The sequence below is a fragment of the Blennius ocellaris genome (assembly GCF_963422515.1).
Source record: "Blennius ocellaris genome assembly, chromosome: 3".
NCBI classification, from domain to species: Eukaryota; Metazoa; Chordata; class Actinopteri; order Blenniiformes; family Blenniidae; genus Blennius; species Blennius ocellaris.
Window position 1 is genome coordinate 8,261,862 of NC_137652.1, and position 13,519 is coordinate 8,275,380.

The following is a 13,519-nucleotide window of genomic DNA, read 5'->3' on the forward strand; positions in this document are numbered from 1 at the left end:
GTCCCTCGCTGGTCCCTCTCTTCCATATTAGTTTCCAAAAGGCATCCCTAATGCTGAGAGAGAGCGCGCTGTGAGGCAGCGAGAAAGCAAGGCGAGCGGATTGCTATCTTTGTGACAGCTTTTCTGTTTAGCGGGCAGCGTGTAAGTAGGGGAACTGGACTGGACTGTGGTGTTTCGTGGAGGAGGTGGGAGAGGAGATGGGGGGGCAGGAGGGAGAACTGCGAGGCAAGCTGGACAGATGGAGGACGGCACCCAGCACCTGGGACACTGCATGGTTGACATGAAGGAGCTGAGCGCCAACCCTGAAGGACTGAGCGCTGCCGGTGAGCTTACTGCACCGCACTGTGCTGTCTGACTGTGTCTTAATCTGTCTGCTTTGTCTTTCCTTCAGTAGTGTAACTCTGTAACAGCCTGTCTGCCCCAGTAACTGACCGGCTCCTGTGTCCTGTTTCCGTGTATGCTTGTCCAGATGATTTGTAGTTTTCTGCAGTTTCCCTCTGTGTTTGCAGAGGTTGTTTCTTGTGCCAACACACATACAGAACACTGTGAAAGAGAGGGAGAGGGAGGGAGAGTGCGATAAGGAGGAGGGGGGAAATCAAAGGGTGGAGGGAGCAGCAAAAGTGGGAGTGGGAAAGAATTTTAAATGCTTGATGATCTATATCCAAGTTGGCTGAGTTCAGTGCAGTCTTTTTGTGTTACCTGGACAACTCTGTGGTTATAAAAAAAAAGATCAATTGTTCTACATGGAAAAAAAACCTAATTTATCATCACCTGATTCTTGTGAAATATTTAACATCCTCAGTAATTCTCAGCCATTGGCAGGTGTTGATAACCAGATGTTTTGAGGACTTCCTTTTGATGTGTTACCACAAAACATTCCTGAAAAAGGAGTTAAAAGCTTACCATCTGCATTACTGCAGATTTCTAGTTTACTGTTATTTACTGTTATTGAACTGAAATCACATAGTCCTGTAAGGCCACAGTCCCTACCTTGTACTAAATATTAAAAAAAATAAAAAATAAAAAATACATTGTTTGTACGTTTGTATAATATTATTCAGATGTTTGTGCCTGTTGGTGTCTTGTGTGTATGTGAAAAGAACAGTTGCATTTTCACTGCAGTCATATTCCATGAAGCCTGAACATGTTGTTTTTAATGAGTAGTGGCAGAGGCAAACTAGACGTCTTCGTGCCCATCACCAGAGGAGAATGCTGAGGAGATTATCTATATCAACGATGGCATAAATCCTGCTCTCCAAGTTTAATACCTTTGCTTACTAAAAGAACAGACACCGCATGCAGCGCCGCTAAGCATTTGCATTCACATGCAAACTGAAAAGCATCTTCTTCCCCGTGGGAATAAGTGAAAGGAGCGGTACAAGAATGTGTGAAAACCCGATTCATAAGGCCTTGTCTCCGAGCCTCCCAGATACAGCATGAAGCAACTTACATCAGCAGTTACACACATGCAAGTGTACACATGTCGGAAAACGGAAATGTGTTGTATGTATTTCTCACATTGATACATAGAACAGAACAGATAGGAGCACTCTTAATTGTTGTGACTTGATAGAAAACACGTACCACTGTACTTTTAAGAACTCAGGGGCACGGTTTACAAGAGAACAGATGTGGGAGTGTAATTCTAATGACAAACACCTCACTGAACCTCTGCTTTGTTTTCCTTAAGCATCCTGGAAGACAAATAGGGGAGAGCGACGGCTCATAATTACCATGTTGGGCACAACAGACAGGTTGACAACCCGACATTATCAGTCGCAAGGTGAAATAGTTTATCTCCTCTCTCATGGCAGGAGACAAGAATGGGACCAAAGTGGGTACTACTCAGGTCTTATTAAGGTGGAGCTGAATTGGCATTTTATAAACTCCCCACCACAAGAGATAGGATGATGCTATTAACTATTTAAACCATGGTTTGCGCACAAGAGTGCAGGTATTCAGACGGTGCTAAATATGATTGATAAAACTTTCAGTGCACAAGGCTTCACTCTACCAAACCATTGTGGAGCAAATGTCTCGCTCCATGCCCTGGTTAACCCTCCACTTTGCATCTCCCATTGGCGTGACAGTTGAAACCTCCTCAGCACATCCAACTGATTCACAACACTTCATTAAACGCTGGCAACAAAACCATCTGTCCCCTCTCAATCTCCCACCAGCAGTAATGTGACGATAACTCACTCTCCCATTCAGTACCACTTGTCCTAATGGGATGCCTGTCCACGCAAACATCAATTGAGTCGGAGGTATGTTAGCCTGGCTGATGACTGACTCATGAGAAAAGATGTGCAGGTGTTTTTTTTAGAACTCCAGGAAAGAGAGGGCCTAGGTAATGCTAGGTTGGATAAAAGGACTTAGGGGAATGACACATTGCAATTAGTGTGTGGTGTGGATTTGTGTGCATGTTGCAGTGGGGATAAGCAGAGGTGACGGCAAACATGAAAAGGCAGCCAAAGCACATCTTGAGCTCGCCACAAAAGGGAATTTCTTGTATCACCTTCAAAAATCTTAAAGGAGATGATATTCAGAATATGAACAGGATTTGTTCGGAGGCGTGGGCTTTTATATGTAATATCTATTCATGAAGAGGATAAGTAGAAGTTATTAGGAATTTGTACTACACACTCACCTAGGTGGTTTATCAAAGCTCTTTTTGGAAATTGCTTGATTTTCTGACTTGAGCTGGTTATGTACGATCGGGACAGGAGTTGTGTCAGCATTCAGATCTAGTTAACTTTTTTTGATTTAAGAATAAGCAATCTTGTGTAAAATCTAACCCCTTCAAGTAGTTATCGCTCTGCATGGTTATTGGGGAAGCTCGCCAGTGAGAAGGGACAATCTACATCCCTCTACATTAATTAACTATGTCATTCCAGAGAAATCACCAAGTCTCCTCACATCCTTATGAATTACCCTCTCATCTCCCTTCATCGTGCCGTTCCCCCACTGATACCACCCACAGACACAGGGGACTGATTGACTGAATGTACAGCGGGGCTGTGCTGTTATTTCCAGAGCCAGATGAAACTGCAGTATATCGGGCAGGCACACCTCATTTGCTTTGGGCCCCTCTGGGAGTTACATCTGCATGTGCTGCATGCCTGCCGCCTTGCTGAGCTCATTACCATATTCATAATGCCAACGGATATCGATTATAAATACCACACCTGTGCCACTTTTCTCCACACTCTCATCAACGCACTGAAGCTGTTTGTCTCACATGCTCGAGGAGATATGATTGAAGACGGGCAGCACAGGCGGCTCAGCCCTCTGTCATGTGATAGCTAATTAGTGTCATTAGGCTGTATTTGTTTTGGTCAGCCTGAATCTCATCACGATGTCAATAACACGCTGTGGCCTGACATGAAGGTGTACATAACAGGTGTCCTGCCATCTAGTTGCATTTACATAAATTTGCCAGTGATTTTAATAAGGTTTGATTTGCATATGGTGCGAGAGAGTGACGGTTTGGTATTGTGGCGCATGGCTGACAACCGTCATGTCTGTATTCTGAAGGATGCAACATAACCTGTGTTGTCTGTCACATAATCAAAGCATCTGGCATGATCCTTCTATAAATACTTGACAGTCTACCAACAAGCTTCACTTTAAAATTAAGACAGCTTTGAAATTCAGTCCTCCCCCTGCCTCACTATCAAACACATTCAGTTGCTCAGCCATGTGTTTCATGATCAGTATCCCCAGCCCCTATCAGACTTAGACTTAGCTTTACTCCTTATCTTTAATTATTTCTGCAGCGACATGCATTTTCCTCCACTTCCTACCCTCTCAAGATAAGTTGGTGTCTCGCACAGATGGAGTCTTCCAATGTAACCAAGTGACAGTCCCATATGATAACATTGCTCCAGCGATGGGACAACAACAGCTGTCTGTTTCAGCCCACCTAGCTAAAGGGCTCTCTGTCGCCACCATGCAACATGTCTTCCAGCTTATTAAACTTTCATCAGCTCTCATGAGGAAGCCTTAGTGGTGACAACACAAGGAGACATAACCCCTGAGGAATGGGGATGATGATGAGAGTAATGCGGAAACCAGGCAGTGACACTGAAACTCTATTTACATCCATAATTGCCTATTTGTATGAGTGTGTGTGTGTGTGTGTGTGTATGTGTGTGCGTGCGTGTGTGCGTGCGTGCGTGCTTACTTGCTTATGTATCTCAGTTATTTGCGCTTGATTAATTAGATGTTTACTGTACTTGTATGCATAACAGATATTGCGAGAAGTTTGCATAAGCCTGTTTATTCAAATGTAGTCTGTCTTGACGAATATGGCAGCTGACAGGGCCCACTCCCATACAATGTGAGATAACACAAGCAAAACTCAAGTTTTAGGTACAATTTCTCCAACATACTTGTCAAAGTTTGAAATGCACTACAAATGTCTCATGTTTTTGTCAAGTTGCTTTGCTTTGGGCTTTGTTTGGCCTCCGATGGCAACAAACCCTCAACGGAACGCCGGCTAGTGTTTATGATTTACATAATTCAGTGTGTTTGTTAATAATCTTGGTAGCATTGTTCATTTTGCATGCATTTAAATGAACATAAAATAGAATACAACAAAGACCAAAGAAAAAACTGTATTTAAATTATTCTTCAACCATAACATGAGTTATTAAATGCATGTGATCTTGTGTAGCTCCATATTGTTGAGAAAGACATTTACTGAACACAAATACCATGGAAATTTACGTGGTGATGAAAAGGTCATGCAAATCGGCTGACCTGATATGCAGGTAAAGCTGTTGATAAACCACAATGACTGAATTTCTCGAGTATAACTAAATAATTTTATGATTGTGAAAGGTCCTCAATACATAAAATGGCTATTACCTGAAGTTGTTTGGCTCCCATACATCAGTAAGCATCGAGTGTCCATGCGCCATTAGTGTAGTTGATGAGCCTGAGAAAGGCCAATTGTGTCCAAGCACCCCAGGTAGAGGGAAACGCCATTTACCTATGATGAAACTGCAGTACATGTTGCACCGTATTGCAGGTGTTTCATCTATTTCCTGTTTGGATGCTTGTATCGGGCTCATGTGTTGAATGAGAGTAGTGGTAGATGATAGAAGCAGTCAGTCCTCAACTCATCACTATGGCCCTAAACCTCAAGGACAACTATTGACTAGAAACTTGTGTTCTGACACAAAGATCCTATTGTGTTTGTAAAGAACTTCACATTGATTTTTTTCCTTCTCTCTCTTTGGTTATTTGGTTTTATTCTGTCTTTGCCATTTTGACAGTTGATTTAGAAAAGATTCATTGGGATTTCATCACTTTTTCAATTTCTTGTCATTTTATATTCCCCGACTTAATCTATTAAGCTGGCAGATTTGTAAACCATGTATACTGTAAATGTGAATATGTAGATTTTTTTTTTTTAATGCTTGAGGCTTACAACACCCTCTTGTGTTCATAATGCCTATGACAGAACCAATAAATGAAATGAAGGGACGGAGCATAAGCATGTGGTGATGGGTTTGTAACCCCCCCAGACCTTCATCCATGTGATTATTGTTTATGTGTCAGTAAAAGCAAAAGTGAACATTTAGAGTCACCAGACATTAATTGATTTCCCGAGCTTGAAGCATACTTCATTCAATGGATTGAACATCTTTTTTCTTTTTCAATTCTAGATCCAAAACAACAAATAGTGTGAACTTAGACAAATTGACACTGGTATTTTTGGTATTGTGTCACATTTCATCAGTTAATTAAATTGATCACTAATGACCACTTTATCCCAATTAGAAGGTAAGAAAAAACTGCAGCACCTGAAGTTGATTTTCTGGTATTTTCTCTCTTTCCAATGTTAAGTTTTCCCCTGCTTTACCTTTTTTTTTTTTTTTTCTTGTCTTTCTGTTCTCACAGGTGTGTGTTTGTTGCCCAGGCTTCCGCGAGTCGAGTTCAGCCTCGGTAAGTCCTGGTTACTCAAATGTTTTCAGGGTAATTTCACTTCACAGTAATGTAACAAATGAAGGTTATCAACGTTCATTGTCTTAAAGGGCTGCAAGGTGATGTCAAACCTCTTTAGTGTGGCCCAGAGAAAACAAAAGTCCAACTCTGCTCTTGTTGCTAAAATAAATGCCAAATTATCCACTTTTTGGTGAACACATGCTCAGCAGTGGCTCACAACAGCGATGAAGTCGAACACAAGTTTTAGCCAATCCTCCAGCTCTCCTATTTCATCTTTTTCCCACTCTCATGCAAATGACAACAGAAGCTCAGCACAGAGAAAACATTTGACAGAATGATGAGATCGTCCGTTGCAACATTTTATTGAGATATTCACATGTAGTTTCTATACTGGTGACCTGCTACTTTTCTCTTTCTAATAAGCTATAAACCAAACTATTGTTCCTCTGGTCTCCGACATTAAAATGAATGGACATCACTGTATTAATGTATCATGAAGGTTTCTGTTCTAGAAGTCTCAACACTATGAGTAAAGAGGATTTTACACACACTTGACTCTCATGGCATGTAATGACCTTCATTTCCTATTAGCGTTTGCACTGCAACAGCAACTCAATGCCTGAGAATTCTTCAACTTGCCATTACATGGGCGACATAGATATGTGCATTGAAATAGATTGTGGAGACCTGGGTTATAGTCTGTATTATGAGAAGAGAAATGTTCACAGCAATGTGTATTTCACACATAGAATTAAGTTTCATCTATATATTCAGTCGTCAGTATTCTATTTTCTACTTCTTATTTCTCCAAGTGCTAATTTCGTAGTAAAACTTAGCCTATCTTTTAGGGCTGCAGGATATTTGGTGAAAATGCTATGTGTGATACTTTTTCAGAAGTGCAAGACGATCCATGCTTAAAGATAAAGGAGAGGATTTTGATGGATTTTTGTGGCGGTGGGAGTTGGAAATTGGCTATGTTTGTTTGTTTGTTTATTTTTATCATATGTGGATCTGCAGTTCCTGCCAGCAGCATTTTAGAAGCAGAGCAGTTTCTCCACTTTATTCCTTATTTTTTGTGCTTCTGCCCAGTGGCCACCAGGTATCAAATAATGTTGAATTGATGAAGTGGAATATGATGCGGAAACATCTTGTCTGGCTCAGCCCTTTCTGCGCAACTTGAAAAATAGTAATATACTGTACTTGGAGGCGCTGCAGGTAGAAACACAAGTGTTGTCTAGAATGACAGCGAAACACTGAGTAGTGCAAATTACCAATGACCTCATCAAAGTTATGCCTGATAGGACTTACAGGTTAGCCACGAGTTATTCTTTCACCAAATTTTGCTCTCTTTTTTATGTTTTTTTCATGTAATATTACCTGTCATAGTGTCTCTCCACACACATTATGACCTCACACAGTCACATCCACTTAGTGGATTGCCATCTAGAGCCATAGGTCTCTGTCTCGGGCCAAATATGTTGACATGCAGAGCATGAACGCACATTGCCTGGAAATGTGAAATATGTCACATGGTGATATTGTGATGATGATGATTATGTTTGGCAGCCCTACGGCATTAATCATTACCAGTAGGGCAGAAAAAGTAACTACATAAAAGCTAATAATTGCAAAAAGAGTTGTTTGCAGGGAGCTGTCAAACTTTATATGAAACACAATATCTGCTGATGTGAACTGTGGCGAGGAAATATGAGATTGTTGAGGTGCTCAAGAGTGGAAGTGGTGACAAAGTCAGTTCAGAGTTTTTAGGTAGTAGTTATTACAGTTTTACAAATGTCCCATAAATGGAGATAATTTAGTATGACTATGTCTACTCTCCTTACAAGTGGGCATTGAGCCAGATTCAAAATCACAACATATGGAGTAAGAGAAAAAAAAAAAAGATCAAGAAGAAAGTAATCAGGTTTGAAAAAACAAACAAAAATGCAAAAGTGGTTATCATTTCTGGCTTTGTGTCCATCACATGTAAAATATAGTATTGTATGTCCAAGGCATGACATCGTAGAAGAAACTGTGCCCTCTCCAAAACCTGATGCACTTATAAAGCTTTGCCAAAAAAATGCCCCTTCACTTCACAACACTGCTGGGAAAAAGGTTTTGAGTGCTGATAAATTATAAAACTGAGGTTTGCTAAAGTTTGTTTTCTTGCAAAAGCATGTTGTTCTCTGTCTTGACATAGGGGGAATTATTGGCCCAGATGTGAGAGAAGTGAGTTTATTTGAATTCTACTGCCATTGGGTCGGTATAGTTCTCTGAGCAGGGCTCTTACCCCTCAACTGCTCAGGTCTCATTAAGAAAGGCATTCAACATACTGTAAAATTTGCACCAAATCACAAGAATTTGTGTTGTGTGACTGAAAGAGAGCAGCCAAAATGCACTGTCTCACCCTATACCAACACAAGTATAGATCTATAGAGTCTCCATCTATTGAGCTAAAGACTGGCTGAGCTGAAGCATTTTTGATTCAGTTAACTGCTGTCAAATGAGGTACCACCACCTATTAAATCTAGGACTTCCAGTTTTGAATGGTGATATTCAATATAGACATCAAGTCTTAGTATTTGGCCTTGCTATAAAGTTTTGGCAAATCAGAGATCTGAGAAGTCAACAGCCTTTTTTAGAAGAAATCTGATGAGTTTCCAGGAAAACAAGGTTCACAATCACTGATTTATAAAGTTCTTAATTAAATGCAAATAAATTACTTGTTGAGAAACCCTTTTCTTTTCATTCATTGATTTTACTAACAACAAAAAAAGCATCCTTGACAAAGATAGAGACATATTGTTGCAGTTGCAGTCAAAAGCCAGGGAAAGTTAACATTGTAAATGTTCCTTATAAAGTCTTTATAATACAGTCAGATTCCCTCAGCTGTTGCTACCTAGTTTGTAAGCTTTTGTTTGCATTAGGAAAATTTGCACCCAAGCCGTACCCAGTCATGCGGCATGCTCAGTGTAGTACAAAATAAAATGGTAATAGACACAAATAAAGGAAAGGACCACTCACAAACTGCTTTATAACTGCAAATGAATTAAAAAGAATTGTACTCTGGGCAAATGAATGTCAAGGTATTAATTATTGTTAGACAACCATATAAAAACATGTTCTGATGCTGCTTTTTGAAACCCTGCAGGTTGCTCCAACAACTCGGGTCACAGAAACCAAAATCAGTTTGTCTGGATATTCAGTTGACCCAGCGAGCTGTGTGATTGAAGCAATTGGCAGCTTTTAAGCATTTTCAATGCATATGAGTCATTCTTACTTTATAGACGAGCAGGATTAGTTACTAAATCCTGCTGGAATCCAGTACAGCGATTTAAGAATGGTTGAAAAGCATCTAATTTTAATTAATAGCAAAACTCTGACAACTAGGTGAGGAATATATATTTAGTATAATTAGTTACAACTGTTTTCACATGTGGATGTGAGCATGTAGTGAGAAGCCATGCTCAACCTCCCCAGCACTGACGTTCTGACCAATTAACTTTTGCTGATATAACTGTAGACAGACATGGTATTTAGGGGAATGAAGTTGCACTTGATGGTTATGATGAAGGAGCCGCTGCTGTAGTTTTACTCATGATGACATAAAGGTGGGTAATTTTGCGAGCAGTAATGTATTCTGTTGTGTTAAAATAGTCTACAAATATATCATAAAAGTAAATATATGTTTGCCTCTTCTGTTTTGTACGGGACACCTCATGAGACCTGCAGTTGTTGGAAGTGCAACACTAAACACAAACAATCAACTATAGTGCACCATTTCTTCCTGCTGAACTTGATTTACCTTGGTGCGTTTAATACCCTAAACTAGTTCAGTAAAGCTCAAAATGTTCAATTATTGTTACACAAAACCACTCATTGGACTGTAGATAGAAGTCAGCTCCTCTCTGGATTATAGTGTTGAACTGTTTATCAGTGTTTTAATCATGCAACTTTGAATAAAACATTTTTGAGATAAAAATTAGGTTATTTATTTGTTGGCTTTTGTTTTGACTCTGTGCCATTGAACCTGAGATGAAGTATGGCCTTTCTACTCAGACTGCATGAGCCCAACAAACAAGCTCGCTGGAGAAATTCAAATGGTGCACATGTTTCTGACTCCTAAAATACCAGATAATTTAAAACTATGACTTCTGCATCTTGGTGGGAAGAGTCACAGAGAGAATTTTTCCATTTATGTCTTTTATCAATGCTTAATTATTTATCTTGTTGTGATCCACAACCACTGCTTTACCTCAAAGACTCAAATTGCTTTTCGGGGTACACAGGTCTGTTTTTGTGGAAGCAAGTCCTCTCTCTTTTAACACTCTGTGTTTATATTCTGAGTTAAATACAGAAGCTCTTTTGATACTGGGTGCGTTATGAGTTAAGCCATGCCAACCAGTTTGTTGACACTAAAACACACAACTACAGCAGTTACATCTCCACAGCCTTCATCGAATCAGACCAATGTTATCCCACAGAGACTGTCAATCACACTTTTATTACGCCCCGTCTGGACTGCTGTAACTTTCCATATGCATGTTTAGATAAACAAAATATCCATAAATTACAGTGTGTTCAGATTGCATCAGCAGCACTTCACCAGAGGCCAAACAAACACAAATTATTGCTCAAGTTCTGAATTTCTTCTTTGGCTCCCAGTATATTTCAGAATTGCCTTTACTTTTAGCAATAAGAAGACCTTTCTGAACTCTCACTTCAATGCAGTTCACAACTTCTGGCTGTATATATTTCCAGTCACCACCTGAGGTACTGAGCATCTTTGTCCAGCAATCCAGGTTGAATATTAGTGACAACGAGGCCGTTTCTGTTTGCGCCCCCACTGTTTAGATCGCCATCCCTGAGACGATCAGGCCGGAGAGCTGTGAATCTGCCTCCAAATCATTTCATGTATCTATATTTTCACCAGTTTCCAGGTATACATTTAGAATATTGTACATAGCAATTTCAGAAATGTTGACAGGCTCCTATACAATATTGCAATGGACCACAGGCACAGTCCTTTCAGACTGGCAGACTGGAGTGGTCGTCCCAATTAAAAAAGAATTGGACCAAAGAGTGACTAATTGAACCAATTGAATGACACCACAAATTGCAGTAAGAAATGGGTTTTCTCTGCATGGCACTTTGTGGTAGACTGAGCCCGTTCAGCCATCCGGGAGAGACTTGAAGACGAGCCGGTCCTGCTCCACATTGAGAGGAGCCAGTTGAGGAGTTTTAGCCATCTGATGAGAATGTCCCCTGGTTGCCTCCCGATAGTAGTTCACCAATCACATCCGACTGGGAGACGTCCCAAGGTCAGCCTCGGACCTGCTGGAAAGATTACATCTCCGGTTTGGGCTGGGCGTGGATTGGGGACCTTTCAGAGCAACAACTGAAATAAGTTGTGTGCAACAAAGAAGTCCGGGCTTCATTGCTCTTCAAATTGCTGCTATGAACCTATAAAGACTATGCAGCTATAAGGAGAAAATGGATGTATAAATAAAGTGTACACAGCATCTAATGCACATGTTGGCATACAGCTATCTAATTGCATTCTGCTCACAAAATTATCTTTATAGCAACCTCTTAGAGCTGTCAATGTTTCATACACTTTGCTTGTGATTCTTCAGAGAAATCTTGTATGATTTGTTTTTTTCATGAATTATGGATGTGATTCGATCTCGCCATGAAAGCAAAAGTTGACTTCATTACAAAGATTATCCTATTACTAGTATATTTCTTTTTTATTTCTTCTTTTTTTTTTTTACTATTTACAAAGGTATAGATCCCCAAAAAATTAACAAAAAATGACCCCAGCCGTTGGCGAGGTCCCTAATTACAAAAACAAAACATCAACAGACAAAAAAACTAACGAAGAGAACAACAACAAAACAAACAACAATAAAAAAAAAAAATCAAACGTTGATATAAATACTCCTCTAATTCCCAGGAACAGAAGGTTCCTGTTCACTGTAAATTACCGCTTCACAGATGTACTTTGAAGCACACCATTCACAACGATTTCATTCAAACTTGGGGTGACGTGCCAAATAACCGTTGAGAGACGTTTAAGCCTTTACATTGATTTAACATTGTAAGATTACGAGTTTTCTCTAAATTTATATGGATGGCATGTATCAGTGTTCACAAGGTTAAAAACATATTTATCACAACAAGACAGCTGTAATTTTCTCCTCATTTTCCCCAGACCCACTGGCAAACAGGTGTGCAAGGCAGTGGCGTGGGCAAATAATGTTGTCAAATTAATTGAAGCATTGAAATAATTATCATGATGAATAAGCGTCTTCAGCAGATGAGTGCATATTTGTCTTGCGTGGCAAGTCCCGGGGCTCCCCTTGCGATTAAATGGAATTTAGATTCATTGTAGGGTCACAGAGGCCGACTGCATTAAAACTCATTTTCACCGAATTCATCTTGAAAGAGCTTGGCATATTCCAATCACACAAAATAAATACAGCATAGTAATTGAAGCCTCCAAGGATGGGCAAACATTATTACTCCAATTGCTGAATTGTTATGGTGATTTAGGAATCGGTCCCGGGGCTCTTTAGCAGTGGAGGTACTGGACTGAAACTGCAAGTCGCATTGTGTTTAGATTGATTTTCACCTAAGCAAAGACGGGCAATACAATAATAAATAACAGAAAATCCATGCATACATTGTGCTTTCAGTCTGTAGTTTGAATCATTTTAATACCCCCCACCCCCCCATCAATGCCCCTCTCCACTCTCACTCTTAGATTTCCTTCCTCAAACTCTAATGTATCTCTGAGGAACTCTCTCATCCTTTCCCTCTGTCACACTCTCCATTTCCCCTTCCTGCCATCCCCACCTAGCGTCATAACAACGCTGACCTTACAGGGTCAGTCCGAGTGTCACATCCCTGTAAGAGACCCAGTCCAGTGATGCATGGTTGGGCACCTATTCCCATTTCAATCAGCAGTCTGGCTGCGGCTAACTGTGCAGAAGGGAAGATCCCTCTGGCGAGTGGAATATCTATCCCCACAGATGACTGATAGGGACACTCAGTGACTCATCTGCAGTATTCCATATCAAGTTTTGTGTGAGTATTGGCTTCAAATTATGGCAGCGCTCTGTATGTATTAAATGCGATCGTTGAGATTTGAGCCTGCATTTTATCAGATTATGTACTTGATGTCACGTGTTGGGATATGTTGACAGTGTAAACAAAATTTCACAACACTTTTAGACTAAGATAATACATTTTTCTGCCTCTCAAAATATGGAGTCTAATGGATCTGATTTGCACGTTTACCCTAACGAGGGATCAGAGGAGGTTTTGAGGCCCATGATTTTAAAATTCAGCGCAGATAAAAAAAACCTTTTGTGTCATTTTGCATAATATAGTCCATTGGAGAGTTTTTAGATAACAATTTCTAATGTGAAAATCCATTCAATTGGAAACATTCATTCTGAAGTCCTCTGAAATACTACAGATTAGCTCAATTCTGCTCTTTATGTTAATTTTCACATAAAAAGTACCTTGTGTATGACTGTGTAGCAGCATCACTTTATGTTTG

The 13,519-nt window shown here is 40.1% G+C and overlaps 1 protein-coding gene across 1 annotated transcript in view; it reads left to right on the plus strand.

The window, feature by feature from the left end:
- Positions 1-238: 238 nt before the first annotated feature.
- The window catches only part of inpp4b (inositol polyphosphate-4-phosphatase type II B), a gene marked incomplete at both ends in the record, with an annotated part of 137,022 nt that continues 123,741 nt past the window's right edge, over positions 239-13,519 (plus strand). The window contains 2 exons of the mRNA XM_080521053.1: positions 239-323; positions 5,911-5,955. Of these exons, the coding sequence (XP_080377179.1) occupies positions 239-323; positions 5,911-5,955 (130 nt within the window). The remainder of the gene's footprint in view (positions 324-5,910; positions 5,956-13,519) is intronic.